The sequence below is a fragment of the Nyctereutes procyonoides genome, unplaced genomic scaffold (genome assembly GCF_905146905.1).
Source record: "Nyctereutes procyonoides isolate TBG_1078 unplaced genomic scaffold, NYPRO_anot_genome, whole genome shotgun sequence".
NCBI classification, from domain to species: Eukaryota; Metazoa; Chordata; class Mammalia; order Carnivora; family Canidae; genus Nyctereutes; species Nyctereutes procyonoides.
The window spans coordinates 2288259-2310249 of record NW_026575134.1 but is presented as its reverse complement, the minus strand read 5'-3'; the positions used below and the strand labels follow the sequence as shown (position 1 = coordinate 2310249).

The 21991-nt window shown below is 51.3% G+C and overlaps 1 protein-coding gene across 6 annotated transcripts in view; it reads left to right on the top strand.

The window, feature by feature from the left end:
- Positions 1–21991, top strand: part of COBL (cordon-bleu WH2 repeat protein) — a 244651-nt gene that overhangs the window by 98561 nt on the left and 124099 nt on the right. For 2 of the 6 annotated variants that reach the window (XM_055300768.1, XM_055300770.1), the window contains exons 3-7: positions 6397–6607; positions 8549–8777; positions 11303–11347; positions 15069–15166; positions 18565–18639. In XM_055300768.1, coding sequence (XP_055156743.1) covers positions 6397–6607; positions 8549–8777; positions 11303–11347; positions 15069–15166; positions 18565–18639 — 658 coding nt within the window. The remainder of the gene's footprint in view (positions 1–6396; positions 6608–8548; positions 8778–11302; positions 11348–15068; positions 15167–18564; positions 18640–21991) is intronic. The other 4 variants (XM_055300773.1, XM_055300774.1, XM_055300769.1 and 1 more) reach the window with 3 other exon arrangements.

Here is a 21991-nt window from a genome sequence, read left to right as displayed (position 1 = left end):
AGTACCTTATGGAGTGCTTTCACCGCCCTCAAATCCTCCCAGAAAAATTCCTGGGACACAAAGCCTGCAGGGGTCACAGTGGCCAGACGTGAATGGTTAAACCATCTTTCCCATCAGCCGGGAGACCATGTTTGATCTTCCAGGCCCTGGCGCACTGTTCCTAGGGACCACCTCTCTGAAATGCTTCTGCCCTATGAAGGCTGCATTTTCCTGCTTGTTTGGGTGAGACCCAAGAGCAGCTGAACGATGACAGTGTCAGAATCGGTGATCATCAGACACCAGGTTCTACCTGATTTTCTTCCCGAGCATCTTTGCTGGGGGGAGGAGGTAAGGTGGGCTGACCAGAGGTCATGAACTGCGCACTACTCCCGTGACAAGGTGTATTCGTTGCTAAACCCGCTGTTTAATGGTGCACAGCGAGTGCCGTTACTGGTTGGGTTTTGGAGTGATCCCAGTCATAGAGCGGGGAACTCTCACTTTGTGGGATCCTGATATACTAAAAGATAGAGAGAGAAAGAAAATAATCATTTATTCATTGAGCGAAATGCATACGGAATACCTGAGATTTCTGAAGAAACGGGGAGGAAGACATCCCAGTGAGCAGAAGGAAAGAAAACTCATTTGCAAGATTTGCACCAATTTGTGCAAGAAATGGGGAATTCAGTGCTGCTGGAACCTGGACTGAGGAGGGGAGATGCAAGAGCCTGGACGGGGTAGCGGCTGTGTGCTCATGAGTCTCCCGTGGGCCGTCATGAGCCCCCGAGTCTCCATCAAACAAGAGTATGCAGGCCAGTGGGGACACAGGCTCCATCCTAGCAGCAGGCGAGTCATAAGGAAACCAACGCATCAGAACATTGACTTTCCTCACACGTAGGGCACACTGGCCTCCTCGAAATAGCGTCCAGGGGCACCTGGGTGGCTCAGCCGGTTGAGTGTCTGACTCAGGTCATGATCCCAGGGTCATGAGATGGAGCCCCAAGAGGGCGCATTGACTCACCGGCCAAGAGGGAAGCACACAGTGAAGGCCCACTTGTGGAAGACCTGGGCTCAGACTCCAGAGATACGGGTCAAAGAGCGTGAGGCCAGACTGAGAGAGAGCACAGGCCACCAAGGCGAGAACCTAACCAGCAGGCTCCTCGTGTTGAATCCACCTGTCCACACCCGTCCAGGGAACAGCTCGTGGAATCACACGTGGCACAAAAACCGTCAGGCTCCCAGCCTCTGCACGTGTCACTCTAGGTCCGGACGCTCCGACTGGCATATTGAAAAGCTGAATTCCTTAGAGACGGCACGTCTCTCCAGTTGGCAACCCCCCCCCCCCGCTCTCCCTGGTGCCGCACACGGAGGCCTCTTGCAGACTGTGGGGGCTGTGTGGCCCCAAGAGGCATTTGGGGTCTGAAGGGGAGCCATCGTCCTGATGACTCGGCTTCTGACTTGCACGAGGTGAAGGCACCCCTCCCTGGCCGCGTTGCTGCTCTCGGGGCCCTCGGTGCTCCTTGCTGGGCCCACGACCCCGGTTTCCCCAAGACTAGACTCTTGTCAGGGACCCTAGTCTCCAGCCTGGAGCCCGGCCTCTGACCCACGGACTTCTCTGGCTGTGGCTTCTTCTGCCTCCTGGCCTCCCTGTCGTCCTGCTGGATGTGCTGTCCGTGTGTTCCTTGGTACCTGACCTCACCCATGGGGACCGGTCTCCCGTGGGCCCGCTTACATCTTGCCGTATCCTGCCTCTCCGATGCCACACAAAGCTGCTAGGCCGCACGTTCTCGGCTTTGGCCTTACTCACGGCTCGGGACTGCCTGTTGTCCTTGGTTCCACGTAAGAAACTAAGCTGCATTCGACCAGTTTAGTCCAACTAAGTGCACGTTGAATGTGTTCGTTTTAACATCGTGTCCAGAGGTAGCTGCCTGGAAAAAAAAAAAAAAAAAGATTTATTTATTCCAGAGAGAGGGGAAAGAGAGGGTGAGGGAGGAGCAAGCAGACAGAGAAGCAGACTCTGTGCTGAGCAGGGAGCCTGATGCGGGGCTGGATCCCACGATCCCAAGTCATGACCTGAGCCAAAACCGAGAGTCAGATGCTTATTTTTTTTTAAGATTATTTATTTATTTATTTATTTATTTATTTACTTATTTATTTACTTATTCATTCATTCATTCATTCATTCATTCATTCATTCATTCATGAGAGACCCAGAGAGAGAGAGAGGCAGAGACCCAGGCAGAGGGAGAAGCAGGCTCCGTGCAGGGAACCCGATGCGGGACTCGATCCCGGGACTCCAGGATCACTCCCCAGGCTGAAGGTGGTGCTAAACCACTGAGCCACCCAGGCGCCCCCAGAAGTAGCTACCTTGATGTAACTTGTAAACTCAGCATTGAGGGGACCTTCTATCCATTTGGGGCATTTGTCCTAAATGCTCATTTCATGAGTTACTAGGAGTAAAGTAGTTTTCAAAGTGTGGGCCCCGACCAACCGTGGCTGCATCCCTGGGAACTTGGTAGAAACGCAGACCCGCAGACCAGTCCTAGAGGCTCAGAAACCCTGAGGGGAGGCCCCAGTTCTCTTACCTTTAACCTGCCCGGACTTTCGGATTACGTGTTAAACTTCAGGGTCCCCTGAGGCCCCATGGGTGAGCTTTGGGTTCTTAGCACTGATGATCTAGTTGACTTTCTTAAAAAAAAAAATTATTTATTTGAGAGAGAGCATGAGTTGTGGGGAGGGGAGAGGGAGAAGCAGGCTCCCCGCTGGGCAGGGTGCCCGACACGGGACTCGACCCCAGGACCCCGAGCTCATGACTGAGCTGAAGGCAGGTGCCTCACCGGCCGAGCCCCCCAGGCGCCCCTGCAGCCCCCGTTCTCAATACACCGGATTCTTCTTTCGGCATTCTGCGGGCGGCCGGTTGCCTTATTTTCCTTCTCCGGCAGACTGGGGAAAGCTGACTGAGCGGCGTCTCAGGGACGCTAGCTCCTGAGAGCCTTGGGCCACCGTGGTGCTTGCCGAGAGCCGAGCGCAGTCCAGCCACGTGCAGGGATGCTCCGCTCCAGCCACAGAAGGCACCTCCACGCAGGACCCCAACGTAGAAAAGACGCGAACAAATGGACTCTTGCGTTTTGCAAAGCACATCACACGTACCACACGCCCGGCCCCGGGCTCGCGGCCTTACAAGCGTTCATTCATCGAAGTCTCTAACAGGTGCGCGCCGTCCGCACGCCTTCACCGGCGGGGAAACCGAGGCACGGGGAGGCAGGTCTGAGAATGGGTGAGAGGCGGTGCCAGGACTCCTGCCCAGGCAGCTCTCTGCTGCGGAAGGATGCGCAACCTCCCGGAGCGGGCGTGGGGTGGGCAAAGCTGCCGGCCGCCGCGGGGGCCCTGCGTGTGGGGCAGCGGCCGGGTGCGGAGGTCCAGGCTCCGGAGGCGTCGAGAATGTGTGTGAGTACGCAGGCCGCCTCTTCCAGACTCAGGAAAGTTCTATCCTGTGGCAGCGGCATAGGGCCCGGCTGAGGCCCCGGGGGGGCGAGTGACACCGGTCAGGGAAGCTGTGGACATCTGCAGGCTCAGGGCTGCAGACCCGCAACGGAAGGCCACGGGGACCGGGCAGAGCATCCCCGCCCGTCGGGGCGTCGCTGCCATTGTGCTCTGGCTCCCCCCGCCCTCACCCCATCTTTCTGGGTAAATTTTTGCAGGGGCATCAAAGCAGCTTTGGAGGGATTGCATACTCTTGGGAGTTGGGCGTCTTAAATGCCAGCAGGGGCGGGTTAACCGGTGGGGTGGGAAATGGCAGAGAGGCCCCCCACTCCCACCCGCACCTCATTTTACGCAGACACGATCCTAAGAAGCGTGTGGCCGAGAAGTGGTAAATCAGGTCGCGTCTGGACTGGGCCTGGGAAGGGTCACGCACACTGGAGGCCCTGTGGTCAGTGGCGCGAGGTGAGCTCAAGCGGCGGGTCGGGTCCTGCTGGGGCTGTTGCGTGTCCCGCTTCCCAAGTGCAGCCCGCGTCTGGGCCCGTCGGGGCGCCGCGTCCCCCCGGGAGTGACAGAGACGAAGCCCCGAGGAAGGAGGAGGACGCGGCTCTCAGGACCTGAGCTCCCCTCCGATGTCCTGCGGGAGCCCCTCGTCCCGCCCCGCGTTCTTGCCGCTGGAAGGACGGTCCGCGGCCCCGGCCCGGGTGCTTGGCAACGGCCTCGGTGATCCTCGCACAGGCCTGCGCGGTGGCCAGGCTTCAGGATCGCGCTCGGACGGTGTTTTATTTTGTTTCTGTTTTTTTTTTTTAATTTTTTTTGCCTTTACCTCCCCCAACTTTATTTATTTTTTAAGATGTTATTTATTTATTCATGAGAGACACACAGAGAGGCAGAGACCCAGACAGAGGGAGAAGCAGGCTCCCTGCGGGGAGCCCGACATGGGACTCGATCCCGGGCCCCCGGGGTCACGCCCTGAGCCGAAGGCAGGTGCTCGACCTCTGAGCCCCCCAGACGTCCCGCCCCCGAATTTAGTAGTTAAGTGTGAGGAGACAACCCTCCCGCACACAGAATCTCCTGCTTGGGAACTCTTGCTTCATCCACCTGCCCTCTGTCCCCCAAATGTTTTGTTGAGAAGCTCCTTCCCCAGGGCGCCCGGGTGGCCCAGCGGTTTGGCGCCTGCCTTCAGCCCAGGGCGTGATCCTGGAGACTCGGGGTCGAGTCCCACGTCGGGCTCCCCGCATGGGAGTAGCAGGACAGGAAAGGAGCCCCCAACGGACCGAGGTCCGAGCCCGCCCCTTTCCCCGGAGACCCCACGTCCCAGACCTGGTGGCTGGGAGGCCGTGTGAGCCCGGTTAGAAGCCTGTTTCCTGTACCGAGGCCTCTCGGCGCAGCCGCATCATGTCGTGGAGCCTTTTGGCTGCGTTGCATTAAGCCACTTGTCGGAGTAAAGATGGTCTTAGCGCCGGAGCCCAAGGAATCAGAGTGTCAGGATGAGGAGCCAGCGTGGCTGGGGCACTTCCGAGGCTGCGCTCGGCCTCGGCCCCACCAAGTACCCCCTCGGAGTCCTGGGACCCGGAGGAGGGCGCAGCGACCTTGTGCCAATCCGAGCAGGACTGATTAATCTTCTGTTGAGGCAGTTGGACGAGGAGTAGGGCACCTGGGGGAGCCGCTGTGGCCGGGGCCTTGCCGGGGTTCTCCTGCCCGGAGCGGGGGCCCCAGCAGCTCACGGCCCTCAGGGTGGGCGGCGGGTGCCTGGGCCGCCATCGGTGTGTTGCAGCCCCTGGTCTGCACACCCGGGCCCCCAGGTGCCCGCAAAAGCGTGATTGTGGCCTGAATTAATTGCCATGTCACTTCCTGATTAAGAACTAGGTCCCTGGAAAGACCTGTGCCTTCTTCACGGGCGGCGTGATGCTCCACTGCCGGGGAGATTTAGGGGCAGGGGGACCAGCTTTAGGTATAAAAACCGTCTGCCAGGTGGATGTAAATGCGGCAAAGGAAATCATTTGGGGTAATCTGGATTGTTACTCCCCTCCCTTCGTGAGTGATTCCCTGTGATGGGGACATTATGACCATTTTTGACATTCAAACAAGGTCATTTTCTTAGGGATTTTTTTTTTATTTTTTTGTCTTTAAAAAGGCATAATTCTTTTTAGCTATCATCTACAGCTTAAAATTTTCAGTTTTGGGGCGCTCCGTTGGTCGAGTAACCAACTCTTGGTTTCTTTTTTTTTTTTTTTTAACTTTTTTTGAATTTTTTATTTATTTCTGATAGTCACAGAGAGAGAGAGAGAGGCAGAGACATAGGCAGAGGGAGAAGCAGGCTCCATGCACCGGGAGCCCGACGTGGGATTCGATCCTGGGTCTCCAGGATCGCGCCCTGGGCCAAAGGCAGGCGCCAAACCGCTGCGCCACCCAGAGATCCCTGACTCTTGGTTTCAGCTCAGGTCATGACCTCAGAGTCAGGAGACCCAGCCCCCCCCCCCCCCCGCCCCTGCGTTGGGCTCCGCACTTAGCGCCGAGTCTCCTTAGGACTCTCCCTCTCCCTCTCCTCCTCCCCCTAAAATAAGTCAATACAATCTTTTTTTAAATGTTCATTTTTTAAGGCACATTATACTTCTGGATCACAGAATACTCAGTGGTTAGCAGTATCGCTCGTGCTAATTAGCCTCTAGGACTCGAGTCCACGCATCCATGGACTTAACTGCAAATAGAACTCTCTCCCCAGCTCTTACGGCTGCTCTTTGGGTTGTGGTTTACCAGCGTTGGAGATGTGAGGATGGCGCTGCCCAGTCGGGCACCAGAATTCACGAGCTGTGGTTGCCCATCGTACGCACGACCGATTTGCTCTCACCTACTGGTGTGTGGGTTTGACCCTTATCAGCTGGACGGGAGGCAGGGTGCAAACTTGCCTAATCGGTGTGCTGTGTTCCCCTTTTCCAGCCATGCCATGATGGACCTACTGGTTGAACTTTGCCTTCAGAACCACCTGAATCCATCCCACCACGCCCTCGAGATCCGTTCTTCGGAAACCCAACAGCCTCTGAGTTTTAAGCCAAATACTTTAGTTGGGACCCTGAACGTTCACACTGTATTCCTCAAAGAGAAAGTTCCCGAAGAGAAGGTGAAACCCGGCCCACCTAAGGCCCCTGAGGTCAGTGGGGCAGCAGAGGCGGGGGGAAGGGGTCCCCTCTGTTACCTGAGGGCCCATGACTTGAATAATACTCGTCATGGTAACCGAGCTCCCTTGTTTATTATAGAAGAAGGATCAGTCTAGAGCAGAGCTAGCCGCTGGAACGCCCTGCGCAGGTGGAAATGGGCTATAATTCTGCACTTTCCACAGTGGTCACCCCTGGACACGTGTGGCTGCTAAGCAGGTGCAAGGCAGCTCGTGTGATTGAGAAACGGAGCCTTTCGTTGTATTTAATCTTTAATCAATCTAAATTTAACCACAAGGGAATCCCTGGGTGGCTCAGCGGTTTAGCGCCTGCCTTCAGCCCGGGGCGTGACCCTGGAGTCGCGGGATCGAGTCCCACGTCGGGCTCCCTGCATGGAGCCTGCTTCTCCCTCTGCCTGTGTCTCTGCCTCTCACTCTCTGTGTCTTTCATGAATAAATAAATAAAATCTTAAATAAATAAATAAATAAATAAATAAATAAATAAATAAATAAATAAATTTAACCACAAGTACCCAGCCGCTGCCTAGCGGCTTCATAAAGATTCTCCTTTTCCATCCTGGAGGCCTTCCTGGCCCAGGAAGCCGAGGGGAAAAAAATGAGGGGAGATTTGAACTTCTTCCGAAAGAGACGGGAAAACCAGAAGCTTTCGCCTTTGGAGAACACAGAGGTCAGAAATGTTTACTCCTGCACTTGGAGAGTATCTTACACGCAGATTTATTTCAGGCTTTCGCTCATTGATCACAGGGAAGTCCGGCTGCTTATGGCACTTCTTCATAAAGCTTTGCTTTGGGTCTTTTAGCTCCATTTAAAAGGTATTCGATTCTTGGAAATAGCTGCTCAATTTTTCTGCTTCTAAAAAATGGCGATTTGGCCAACAGTCCATCTTCTATAAATATTAGGTTTGGGAGCTTGGTAAATTGTAATTGGTGGGATCTGTACCCTGGAAAGGGGCACGGACCCACCTAAGTCGGGTTTTATCCAACTCAACACTTACTGTGGCCACTTTCCAGCATTTCCAGACAATGTCACATCAGTAAAGGCCAATTACAAGCTGACTGCATGAAACTTTGGCATATTTAATTCTTTTTTGGTGGCCAGTTTATCAGTAGACGTTTAGAATCAGCTTTAGTCACGCTGATTTTTTTCTTCTGATTATGACGTCTGTCTTTATTAGACGTATATGTCCGTTGTGTATCAGTTACCCTTTTCTGGTTTAAATGTGTGTGCAGAATATATAAAAATATATGTTTGCACAGACACATATACACATTATATATATTTACATAGATATTAATATATTTACATGGGTCTTTTGGCTACTTAAATAAAAATGTGATATCTTGGTTTTTCTTAGGCCTTATTTTTATTTTTTTTTAAAGATTTTATCTATTTATTCATGAGACACACAGAGAGAGGCAGAGACACAGGCAGAGGGAGAAGCAGGCTCCATGCAGGGAGCCCGATGCAGGACTCGATCCCAGGACCCCAGGGTCATGCCCTGAGCCGAAGGCAGATGCTCAACCCCTGAGGCACCCAGGGGCCCTGAGGGCTTTTCTTTAGATTGAATTGTTCATGACACTTTCAAACGATTTTCCTTTACAAAATATATGTAAGCGCCTCGTGTTTGGGTCTGGTTGGGATCCTTGAAAGACAGCGTAGGTGTTAGATCATAAATCCAGATCCCTCACGCTGCTCGTTCCCTAGTGAGAGATGCTAAGGTGAGTCTATCACTGCAGGTATTCCCTGTTCGCTTTTCGGCCTGTCGCTTCCCCTGTGCCCCCCCCCCCCCTAGCTGGGGACAAAGGGCTGGGGCTGCACAACCGCTTGCCTTAGTCAACCCCAGCACACAGGCAGAGGGTGGAAGCCACATGACGACACACACTTAACTGAACTCCTTCGTCTGGGGTGTTCTTCCAGAAATCTGTGCGCTTGGTAGTGAATTACCTACGAACGCAAAAGGCTGTTGTACGCGTGAGCCCCGAGGTGCCGCTGCAGAACATTCTCCCGGTCATCTGTGCAAAGTGCGAAGTCAGCCCGGAGCACGTGGTCCTCCTCAGGGACAACATTGCTGGGGAGGAGCTGGAGCTTTCCAAGTCTCTCAATGAGCTGGGGATAAAGGAACTCTACGCCTGGGACAATAAACGAGGTGAGGCCACCTGGCATCCCTAACACCTGCCAGGTAAGGGCATGGGCGGGAAGCACACACCCACCGCCCCTGAGCGCCCCAGGGGCCAGGTGGAGACCCACACCTGAATGTTCAGGCGACCCCAATTTTCTCCAAAGCACAGCTGAAGTCGCAGAAAATAAATTGGGTCTGTTCCTGTTCCCCTCAATTATAACTACGCCCCTTCCCACCGCCCCCATCCTGAGCATAGCCTGAGCATGACCCCATATCCTTTGAGCTCCCTCAAGGTAAATAAAAAGTAGTTCTCTAGCAGAACCACTCAGAAGGCGCACGTGAACCATCTCCTCTTGCATTTTATTCCATTACCAGTAAATGCCCCAAGTCTCAAACATTGCTCATCATCAAAACCGGTGGCAAAGGGGGCACCTGGGTCACTCGGTCAGTGAAGCAACTGAGTTCTCTCTCTGTCTCAAATAAATAAAACTTTTTTTAAAAAAGATTTATGTATTTATTCATGAGAGAGGCAGAGTCACAGGCAGAGGGAGAAGCAGGTTCCCTGCAGGGAGCCCGATGCGGGACTCGATCCCGGAACCCTGGGGTCACACCCTGAGCCAAAGGCAGACGCTCAACTTCTGAGCCACCCAGGTGCCCCAATAAGATCTTTATTTAAAACAAAACAAAACAGGAAACCCATGGCAAAACACACTTTGCAGTTTTTCTAAAACTGCCCGAATTCAAAAAAAAAAAAAAAATTAAAAAAAAAAAACTGCCTGAATTCGAGTTCGTGATGAGGTGAGTCCCTGAACCCAGCCCGCGATGCCACCCGGGGCTTCCTCACCATCACTGCCAGAGACATCTCACTCTTTGTGTGAGTTTGGTACTTGACCCAAGGGCCCAGAACCACCGGGCAGGGGTCGGTGTTGGCACAGAGGCAGATGCGCGTGTGAGCAGAGTTCCCTGATTAACACCCAGGGCGGACTGTATGCCAGCAGCTGTGAGGCCAAAATAAATAAATGAGCGAGCGAATGAAAAAAAAAAAAAAAAAAAAAACAAAACAAATGACTGTTCCTTGACCTTAGCATTATTAGAATGAACTTCATAAAAGTGTCTTATGTTCATGAGGTTCATTCGGTATCTTTAGCCTTTTATTTATTCCAAAAATACTGAGTAAATTGGGTTGTGGAAATATATCCCATTCTTTCATTTTTTCCTACAGTTTGTTTCAGATTCTTTCAAGAAAATCTGTTTTCCTGATTACCGGTTTCATTGCAAAATCAATGATCGTAATGGAACCTCTTCTCCTCCCTCAAATCTTCTAGATGCTTTGGACCCCAGGTCTCATTTGACATTCCAGAAAGGGTTTTATCTCAATCACGTAGAAGATGCATAGACCATCTATTCCTTTAAAAAAAAAAATAGCGCTCTGACATTTGAGAGCAGGGCGTCTTGTGCTTTCTGCAGCATCTTTTTAAAACCCAGACGAGATTATTCCCAGCATCTGCTACACGGGCCTGGATATACTGGGTGCGTCTATCTGGTTATATCAGCCCTATTTAAATTTGGTTTCTGTGCCTCTTTGGAAACACAGCTTTCATCTGGCAAGATAAAAAAAAAAGAAAAGAAAAACTGTCCCACACAAGTATGCGGAGAAGTCTTACACAAACAGCTATTTCTGTTCTAGGTCGATAATCAGCTACCTCTTGGAAGGTAGATGTAGAACCTCTTATTACCTGGAGACAGACCTAGAAAACTGGCCGCCCCGTGCAGGAGGGGATCCCAGCGAGCTCACACTGGTCCAGGACACGAGCGAGGTGTTCAAGGGCGGGCACCTCTGTAGGCCTAGGGCTCCCGCTTCCCGTCCCCACGCAGCGTCGGATGTGGAAGTCCTTCACTTGGGGGCATAGCTGTACCCAAGCCCTGAGTGCCCTTCTTCACTGCCTTGGGCGTCTTCTGAGGGACCCTCCCCTTTGGGACCCCAGCACCTTCCCTGGAAAATAAAGGAGCAGCAGCCGGCTTGGTGGGTGAGCTGCTCCAGCCCATGGCCAGCCCCCCTTTCCTCGGGATCATACTGTGCCATGGGCCGTGCTGGCTGCAAAGTATTTGATCATCATCCCTGCCAAAGGCCTTTAGCCAAATGCCTGTATCCCTGCCGGCAGTCCAGCATTTGAGAAGAAAGGAGAACATTCCAGAAGACGCCTGTAGGGAACCCTCTCCTCGGGTCCCCTCCCCAGCCAGCAGCTGCTCCGGTGGACGCGGGCCATGGCTGGGGGAGGCGAGTTGCTAGGCAGGGGCTGGCCTCCTCTGGAATTCCTGGCCGCGGCAGCTTGAAATGACACAAGTCTCTGCTGCCACCTGCTTCCTCGGGAGGGCTTAGCAGCCTGGCAGCTGGCGGCTGGAGATCCCGGGCCTGCTTGGCTCCTGGCCTGTCCTGCAGGGGCACAGACAACCGCCTTCCTTGCGAGGCTCCTGGGGGGGCCGCGGCCGTGGCCAGGTGCTGCTGCAGGTGGGGAGCTGGGTCTCACTGTCTCGTTACCTGCTTCTTCCAGTTCTTCTGACCAAAACTCAGTCGGAGCCTTCCCTGAGCTGTCAAGGTACAGTGAGCTGGGTCCCGCCCGGCTGGGCTTTGCATGGCTCTGACTAGGACAGTGCATGGAAGTGCCGCTGGTGTGCCTTGCACCACGTCGGGGGCGTCTTGTCGGCTGACATGAGGCTTTGGCTTGGTTTCTCGGCTCCCGGGTTGCCTGAGAGGAGAATGTCCCTTGCGTGCGGATTTGCCATGTGGTTCCAATTGCTGGGAAATGAAGGAGGGTGTTGTAGAAAAGGAGCCCTTTGGGAGCACAGGATTTCAGGGCAGGGCCAAAGGGGCACATGCAGAGGACACGTGGTCTTCCTTTCTACCTGTGCTCACCTGTGCTCACCTGCCCTCGAGGTCCATTCCATGTGCTGCAGAATTGGGGGCCGCACCGATTGTGAAATGTAACCTTCTCTGTCGCAGACGAGTATGCCCATGATCAGTCCCGCTTTTGTATTTACTCCGACAGTATACCCTTTACATACATATGTGTAGTTACGTGGACACGTGCACATATGTGTGATATATACACTTACACATATATTGGAATTTACGGGAACTTTTTGGACTAAACACACGTACACGGTGTCCAAAAAGTTCATTAAAATCCCAGTGAGTATTTGTCTTTCACATAAAAAAGTTTCAAGAAACAGAACTGGGCACCGGCCTGGAACAGGAGACTGTGCACGTTGCATCTGACCGAGGTCCTTGTCGGTTACGGACCCCGTCATATCATCTGCTGCCAACAGAACGGCTGTTTTTTTTTTCTTTTAATATATATAATATTTTATTTATTTATTCTTGAGAGAGAGAGGCAGAGACACAGCCAGAGTGAGAAGCAGGCTCCATGCAGGGAGCCCGATGTAGGACTCGATACCAAGTCTCCAGGATCGCGCCCTGGGCCAAAGGCAGGCGCCAAACCTCTGAGCCACCGGGGCTGGCCCAGAACGGCTGTCTTTTAAGAAGCACCATGAGTGACAGTTGTTTGGAGCAGAAAAGTCATATATGTGAAGCCTTCTTCATTTTGGATCGGTTTGACGTGGGGCAAGGAGCGGACGGAGAACAGCAGAGTCGGCCAAAGACCCCAGTGTACCCGGGCTCAGGCTGGGCCCAGAGCTCAGCAGCTTGCCATGGGGAGGAGGCCCGTGTTGCACACTTGGAAAATGCAGGCCCGAGTCTGCTCCGGTGCTTCCTTGCTTGTGACCACGCTCGGGCCCCTGAACGGCTCTGACCTTCCACTGGCTCATCTGGAAAAGTGCACGGTTCGGATTAGCTGGTCTCCGGGGCCCCTGCCCCCGTCCTGTGCCCTCTGTACTGTGCAGTTCGTCTTTATTATTCTCCGAGTCACACTCGTCCTCACCACAGTGTGTGCATTTTCAGGGATGGAGCACGTCTGCCCCTAAACTCAGATGACTGTTGAACTTTCAGTAAATCAGGGTCAACTGAAAGAAAACAGTCTTTGTACTCAGGTCGTCGTGTGTTTGGAGCCGTGGATTCTGGGCCTAGGACTCCGCCTGGCTGTGTGTCCGTGGCCAGTGACCGCTCTGATGCGTGGCAAGCACCTTGCCTGATGGCGACACTGAGGAACACTGGGTGCTCTTGCTCTGCCCTCAGGCCAGGCCTCCTGCAGCGTCCCCGAGGCCTCACGGGCGGCACCTGTCACTACAGAACCGCCAGTCCCTCGCCCCTCTGTGCAACACCTTCTGCTTGGGGCCCCTGCTGCCTCCAGAGAGCCTCAGCCCACGGCCACACAGGGGGGTACCTCTCGGGCCTGCCCCTGGGCCTCCAGCCCCCTGGGGTTGGCGACCAGCCTCTGTTGCTGTTCAGGGAGAGAAAGAGCCTCGATTCTGGGACATCTGTCGTTTCTGCGGTTCGTGTAACCACCTGTGCGCCAGTACCCCGCCCTCTTGTCCACCTGGGGTGCTGTGATGGCAGGCGTCTTGCTACATCCGTGTCACCCGTCCCTCCGTCCTGGAAACGTGACCGGTTATAAATACACATACTCACGTATGCCGCCGTTCACCACATGCAGCTTTACCCTGTGGCATGGTTTATATTAATCTTCGAGGCTTTGAGCCTCGCGTGCAGGATTTCAGCGCGGTTGGCCTTGAAATCCATGTGCACACGTGTGCGTGCGGGGATGCATGCCTCGTGATTGGAGCCTCCCTGCTCCCTGGCCTGGATGCCGCGTGATGTGGAGGGTGCCCTGGTCTGCCGGAGCCGCCTGCACATAACCCGGAGCCCGGGCCCCCTGCTGAGAGCGAGCCTTTGCCACTGACACGATGACTTGCGTGAATGGAGCTGTTTGGCTTTTACCTTGTTGGGGACACAGTAGCCATAGCAATGCCTTGACTGCTAACACGCTAACGTGTGTGTTCTCTAACTGGAGCCTGAAATCCTAGGCCAGCAGATACGGAAGGTCACTGGTGGGCACGTTGTCCGCGTTGGTAGTTGCGTGGTATGGTCCCAGTCCGGCTCCTTCCTCCTTCCACTGGTAGATTGGAGACCTGGCCCTGCAGCGGCTGGCGGTGGGCTGGGGAAGCTCGTTGCTCAGACAATTCCCCTGTCGCCGTCCCTGTGTGCCCTGGAAGAGGAGAACCGGGGGCTGGAGTGGCCGTGGCGTGTCAGCAAGCCCGTGGCATGCAGGACAGCGGGGCACTTACCTGATTCAGCCCCACCGCCTGACGAGCGGGGGGCTTCGGTGGCCCCAGCTGGGGCACCGGGGGGCTCCTTCCAGCTGGGAACGTCTCATGAGGACGAAACAGCAAGAGAGAGAGAGAAGAGTGACGCTCGGGAGCTCAAGAATCCCAGAACAAAAAAAAAAAAAAAATCAAATAAATAAATAAATAAATACATAAATAAATAAATAAATAAATTAAAATTAAAAAAAAGAATCCCAGAACAATCAATGAAGGAAGAACGGGCCCCCTCGAGAACGTGACCGAGGAGAACATTGCGGTTGAGGTCGAGGAAGGCGGATCTGGAAACGTGAATCCTCGAGGGTCACGCGTGATTATTTCAACACCACCCCGGGGAACCCTCGCTGCCGTTCCATGTTCCAGAGACGAGCGGGGTTCCCCGAGCCGGAAAGCTGTGGGTTTATTTTATTTAGTCCGTGTTTCCGCCTCGCTCCTAATTCCTAAAGCAGATGTTTTACACAGACGTCCGGGTCCCCAGGGCCACGTGTGGCTCCTGGGCACTGGGAGTGTGGCCGGTCCAAGCCCAGTTGTGCTGCGTGACCTGCACCCTGCGTTTGGAAGACTCGGGCCCAAAGTGAATTTAAAACATCTCATTAATAATTTTCCCATGGGTTGTATGATGCGATGATCATATTTTAGGTCTGTTGGATTACGTGGAGCACATGAGGAAGGCTGCACCTGCAAGGAGTGTGAAGCTGCATGTCTGGCTCACTTTCCTTTTCTAGGGGATGGTACTGCCCCAGGACTTTGTGGTGTGGCTGTTTTTTCATCACATGCAGGGTTCCATGCCACCCAGAGAACGATGCCACCCAAATCCCTGGGCATCCTAAGAACTTGTAGTGATTTCACCAATGAGACCGGAGGCTTTGAGGTGGCTCGAAACGCTCCGAAAAAAAAAAAAAAATACTTGGTGTTTTCACTGCCTTATAAAAACTACAAGTTTAAGAGCAGAGGATTCATTTGTTGAGATTTTTAAGGAGTTCTTTAACCTCGTTTCAGATGCTGATAATAACAGACCTTTTTTTTTTTTTCCTTCCCCAGAAACCTTTAGAAAATCGTCACTTGGCAATGATGAGACAGATAAAGAGAAGAAAAAGTTTCTGGGATTCTTCAAAGTTAATAAGAGGAGCAGCAGCAAGGTAATGGATGAAACACACGTATGATTCTGCACGATGTCCACACAGATCCCTGGGGCGTTTTGGAATCTTCTAAATATTCTGGGGGGACATGAATTCCTTCGGGCGAAAGGCGCTTGTCCACATGCACTAAGGAGGCCAACACGCCTCCTCGCTGGATCCCTAGGGCAGGGTGGCAGGGGTGTATTTGCCGCGGGGACCGAAGCCACGAGCTTTCTGCCTGCGCGGGGCCCCTGGCGTGAAGCTGCGGCTCGGAAGCACCCCGCGGTTTGGTGAGTGGACGAGCGTGCGCGGGGCAGCTGTGTGTGCAGAGCACAGTCCACGTTCCTACCAGTGAAACACCCTCGGAGCTTGTCTGGCACCCGAAGCCCCGCGGAGGAGCTCTTGGGCCTCTCGGGGGAGAAGAGCGCACTCGTTGAACGGGTCCCCGGCTAGTAACGTTTAGGCGGCCTTTGGGGTCTCCAGTGGTTTGGAATGTGCTGCGTGATGAGTTAATTTTATTGATCGATCATCTTGGTCTTCATTCAATAGGTCTTTTTTTTTTAAGATTTTATTTATTTATTCATGAGAGACACACGCACAGAGAGAGAGAGAGAGAGGGAGAGGAGAGGAGAGAGAGAGAGAGAGAGGCAGAGACACAGGTGGAGGGAGAAGCGGGACTCGATCCCGGGACCCCAGGATCAGGCCCTGGGCTGAAGGCAGGTGCTAAACCACTGAGCCACCCAGGGATCCCCGAGATGAAGGGTTTTTACGGTCCCTCTGACATCCCCCAAACCATAAACGCCTTCCCACTACCAAGAAAAGAAATTGCTCCTGCACCGACTATATTTGGCCACAGGTGTATTTTGCTAGTGTCGGGTATTTCCCCCTTCACTTGCAAAACGACTAAGCCGTCCTGGCCTGCGGAAGCTCCGATGCCGGCAGCTCGGTTTGGCGGGCCCACCTGTGCGCAGGTGAGAGCGGAGGGAGCGCGGCCTGGCCACGGCAGGGGGGCACCTGAGCACCCGTGCACTGGCCGCACCTCTCATCTCCCGGCCTCCCCGAGGCTGATGGGAGGACTCAGGCCCCTTTGCTGGGGAGGATGGGGAGTGCAAGGCAGTACAGTGCTTGGGGTCGGGGCTTAGATCCGGGGGTCAGACTGGAGCCCCGCGTTTTGCCCTTGGACAAGGTTCATGGTGTGCCCCAGCCCTGGAAGCCAAGGTCCTGGCTTTCTCCGCGCGGCCTGATGCTGGGATTTTGGTTCGTGAATCTCCTTTTACTGTGATAGGTTATATCGTCACCTTCCCACGGGTCCTTTGAAAGTCTGCTCAACGTGTTTCTCTTAAGATCCTTGGCATTGGGGATCCCTGGGTGGCTCAGCGGTTTAGCACCTGCCTTTGGCCCAGGGCGTGATCCTGAAGTCCCAGGATCAAATCCCACATTGGGCTCCTGGCATGGAGCCTGCTTCTCCCTCTGCCTGTGTCTCTGCCTCTCTCTCTCTCTCTCTCTCTCTCTCTCTCTCTCTGTGTGTGTGTGTGTGTGTCTCTCATGAATAAATAAAATCTTAAAAAAAAAAAAAAGATCCTTGGCATTTTCTTCTCCCCATCCTGGCTTCCCACCCTGTACTCTCCTCTCTCTCCTCCCTCTTCCTCCTCCCCTCCCCTCCCCTCCCTTCAAAGACAGATTCAGTCTTTTGCATTTGAATCTCCCTTCACTCTATACGTGTTGGGTTTCCTGGTTCCTGAGATTCGGGAGGTCCAGTTTGCCAGGACGGGTTCCCCGCTGTCTGCCTTGACCCTGGAGGTCCCAGTTGGCGGTGAAACCTACCATTTCCTCACCCCGAGATCACAAGAGTCCTCTTGTGTCTTCCTCTTTCTGGGACACGAAACTGCCAGCAAAGCCAGTTTATTAAAAAAAAAAAAAATCGAGAAATATTTTAGTTTTAAGCAAAATAAGATTGCCTGCAATATGGGAGACCGGAGACTGTCTCCCTCTCCAAGGGTCCGTGAGGAGAGGCCACAGGTCCAACCACGGGAGGACCCTGGGAGTGAATGGGCCACGGGCTGCAGGGACTCCCGTCTGGCTGCCCCGGCTCCCTCTCAGCCAGCGGGGCGGATTTTTCCTCCCTAATGCGTGTCCTCTCATCCTCCCGCTTATTTTACATTGCCTTAGACTTCTTTTCTTTGAGCAGATCCTCACCGGATTATTTGGTGTTTGGGGCACCAACTTCTTTATTCCCTGTTTCTTTTCCCTCCGTGGTGTGAAATGCCATGCTAAGTGCAGCTTCAGTTAGTCTTCTGGAAGCCTGGCGAGGGGCACTGCCCACCTCATTTTGCAGGTGAAGGAAGGAGGGCTGCACACCCCTGAGCTGCCGCGGGGGCCAGTGACCGTCAGTCCAGCCCGTCTTTTCCAGAACCCTGACTCTTCCTTGCGTGGTCACACCATCCATGCCTGACTCGTCCAGGACGCCACTTTTCTTCATTAATACGGAGAGGGTTTGCAGGAAATCATCATTTCAATGGTTTCTAAAATGTCATGATGCCAGATAGTCTACAAATGTCTCAAGAGCACAAAATACTAATGGGGAAATAGCTAGGCAATCCAGCTAATGTGGGTCTTTATAACATCTCCTTAAAGCGAAGAAATGTATTCATCTGTGTGTGTGTGTGTGTGTGTGTGTGTGTGTGTGTGTGTGTGTGTAAAATCTCAACAGAAGATACACTTAAGGAATATCATTTGGGCTGAGGTAGATGTCTTTCCTTCTTTTAAAACTTCCTATTTTACTGTTTTTATAACATGATAATTCTGTACGATTTTAAGATTATTTATTCTGAAAAAGTACCTAAGAATCACCCTGGGACGTAGCCTAACAATGGGATTCTTGGGTCATCTCCCCAAAGGTGCTCATTTTGGGGGGAGGGAGTCAGGTTGGCACCCCAGGGCCAGCGTACCTTTCTGTTGCACTGGTGGCCAGCTCGCTTGAACGATGAAGTGAGATGCCATTATCGCTTATCGTCTGTGGACGGACAGCAAGACGTTTGGTGAATTATTCCTGTACGTGCTCAGTCGATGAGCAGTGAGATGGTAAACTGAATGTAAAACTCAGAAGTCTCCCCACACCGGTTAGTTAATTGGTTTTCCGAGCAAATTCCTTCCGCCCAGATCCACAAAAGTACTGTTTTTCATATCGCATGTTCTCTAAGCTTAAAGATGGGCTTTTCTAAGCAAAAAAGACAAGAGACGGACATGCCCGTGGAGCGTGGGTTCCCGCACTGGTTTTCAGTGAGCCCTTGGGTCACGGGCTTCCAGGTTCCTGCACCGAGGGCCGTGGCCGTGGCCTCCCACATCCAGGCCAGGGTCCGCGGTGACTCTTTGTCTGGACCGACCTCGCCGCGGAGCTGACGTGCGTGTCTGTGTTGCAGGCCGAGCGGACCGCGCAGGCCGGGGTGGACAGCGATGAGGACGCCTCGCAGTCCGCTTTGGGAAGGGGCTCGAACGTGAGTACTAACCCTGCAGGTGCTTCTTGCTAACCGGTGGGCTTCTCACTGCTTCACGGGCCTTCTAGAAAACGGAAGTGTAGATGCGTGTAGCTGTTTGGTTGTTGTATGTTTAGTCCAGACCGAGGCACGAGGCTGCGGAGGGCTGCCCGTTAACGCGCCCGTGCTAGTTTGGAAGACGTGGGGTGTTCGATTTCCTGCTTCTCTGTACTGTCTACGCGGTCAGGAGGTCCTTGGTTAGATGAACTGAATTTATGCCCTCTGGAATCGCCTCCCTACCTTCAGGAGCAGCTGATGGCTTGGGGGCCACACGGCCCTCTTTTCCATCATGAATCTACCAGTTCCTGAATTCTGCAACTATACTTCGAAGGATCTTCCTTTCTTCCTTCCCTTCCCTTCCCTTCCCTTCCCTTCCCTTCCCTTCCCTTCCCTTCCCTTCCCTTCCCTTCCCTTCTTCCCTTCCCTTCCCTTCCATTTCCTTCTCCTTCCTTCCTCCCTTCCTTCCTTCCTTCCTCCCTCCCCTCCCCTTCCCTTCTTTTCTTTCTTTCTTTCTTTCTTTCTTTCTTTCTTTCTTTCTTTCTTTCTTTCGAGAGAGAGCATGGGTGTTTGAGCAGCAAGGGAGGGGCAGAGGGAGAGGGAGAGAGAATCTTAAGCAGTCTCCATGCTTCGTACAGAGCCTGACACAGGCTCGATCCCACGACCCTGAGATCATGACCTGAGCTGAAATCAGGAGTCGGATGCTTAACAGACTGAGCCACCCCAGGGATCCCCGTAAGGATTTTTTAAAAACTACCTATGCCCCATATTTCCAAGCTGGCATGTAAAACCTCTCTTCACAATATTAAATATTTGAAGGAAAATAGTTCATTGCATCTTAAAAATATTGACATTTAAAGTGTAGCTAAAAAGTTTGATATCATGACTTAAAAATTATATGGGTAGATTCTTCCATAGCCGTAAGAAATTTTGCATTATTATTCTTTTTCTTGATTTCATATTCCTACCAGTCATCCGGCACTATTTTATTCTATTTAATATATATTTTATACTTAAAAGTCTTTTATAAAGATTTGATGTGAAATGTGATCTAAGATAAAAATGTCTATTTAAATTAGATTTTTAAAATTTCATGTGATCCTAAAGCTGTAAAGTAGGAAAACATTCTTGTAGATTAAGTTCTTATTACAGCTGCAAATACATAAAAATGGTATGAATATATTATGACCGCTGATACATACTTGTTGAGCATGAAAAATTAATTTTTGAAAAAGATGCCACCTTTTAATAGGATGAAGGGTTTTTTTTTTCATCTATTTCATAGATCCATTAATGACTGTAATTTATGGATGAAACTAGATAAGCTTCCACATTAAATTTGTGACTCTTTTAATTTATATTAAGCTTGGAGAACATCTTATGTGAACAAGTTCATGAGGATGGGAAAGTTCTGTTACCTTTCAGGTCCCTGCACCCCTTCTGGTTACTCACAGAGTCCTGTACCGTGAAAATGACTTGAATGCCCTTCTATCTGTATCTGATTAGGTTCTCTTTCAAATCTATCAGTAGCGAAGACTTGAAAGCCATTGGTCTTGTAAGGGATTCGCCAGTCATTCACACTGAAGTTACTTCTGGAAAGTTTAAGAAAAAACTTAACCAACATTTAACAACAAATAACAGTTGTACTCTTGACTTAGAGACACTTTCTTTTTTTAAAAGATTAATTTATTTATTTTAGAGAGAGAGAAAGAGAGCATGCCAGCAGGGGGAAGGGCAGAGGGAGAGAGAGACTCTCAAGCAGACTCTCTGCTGAACCCAGAGCCTGGCATGGGGCTCAGCCCCAGGACATTGAGATCATGACCTGAGCAAAAATCCAGAGTCAAATGCTCAACCAACTGAGCCACCCAGGCACCCTTTTTTAAAAAATAAAATAAAATAATAGTAATGTTTGAAAACATCTTTCTTAAAGAAACAAGTACAATAGAAACGGATGTAGAAATCAAATATACGTGAAAGAATTTTTTAGCTTATGAAGCATTCTATAGATATCCATAAAGAAATATTACAATTTGCTATAATTACTGAAATTGTTTTCTAGTTAACATTTTAAAAAGTAAAAATGACTGATTTGACATCATACTCCTGTTTTTATCCTTGTTATGTTTCTCAGTAGTCTCAACTTAGAATTCACAGCAACTAATTTTACTGGCATGCTGGTGGGGGCTAAGGAATGGCAAAGCTGACCAGTTTTTTTTTCCCAGTTTCTTTTTATTATTCTGTTGAGTTGTAATTGACATATGTAGCATGATATTATTTACAGGCACCCAACATACTGATCTGATATAGGTGTATGTTGTAAAATGACCAGAACATTCAGTTTAATGTCCTCACTCCCCAGGCACTTTCTAAGCCTAATATATTATCCGTAGGTTCGAGGAAGTTGAAATATTGTCAGCATTCACTCACATTGGCCAATATAGTGTTTTTTAATGAAATTTTAAAAAATCTTACCTCAAACTTTATTTTTTAATCTTTATTTACACATTTGGCCAAATTTTATACAGATTTCTAAGTTGTTTTTTTTTTTAATTGGAGTTCAATTTGCCAACATATACCATAACACCCAGTGCTCATCCCATCAGGTGCCCCCCTCAGGGCCCATCACCCAGTCACCCCCACCCCCCACCCACCTCCCTTTCTACCACCCCTTGTTTGTTTCCCAGAGTTAGGAGTCTCTCATGTTCTGTCTCCCTTTCTGATATTTCCCACTCATTTTTTTCTCCTTTCCCCTTTATTCCCTTTCACTATTTTTTTATATTTATCTCAGACTTTAAATCTCTTTTTCTTAAGGTCTTAGGATTATAGATTTAGCTAATTCAGTTTATGGATAATGTCTGCCCTTTAAACTCAATAGCAAAACAAGCCTTTTTTAAAAAAAAACAAGCCTTTTTTAAAAGATTTTATTTATTCATTCATGAGAAACACACACAGAGAGAGGCAGAGACCCAGGCAGAGGGAGAATCAGGCTCCATGCAGAGAATCCAATGTGGGACTCAATCCTGGGACCCCAGGATGATGCCCTGAGCTGAAGGCAGACGCTCAACCTCTGAGCCACCCAGGTGTCCCTCAAAATAAGCCTTTATTGCCCAACTATAAAGCCAAATCAAATTTAATTTTGGTTTAAAAAGTCAAGTTATGCTTTTAAATTTAAGTAAGTGTGTTATTATGTGTCTGCATGACGGTTCTCTCATTTCTGAATCTAACAGGAGCTGTGTTGAGATGCTCTGATTCCTTACGCATCATTTTAAAAACATATGAGTTTAGGGGCACCTGGGTGGCTCAGTCAGTGAAGCGT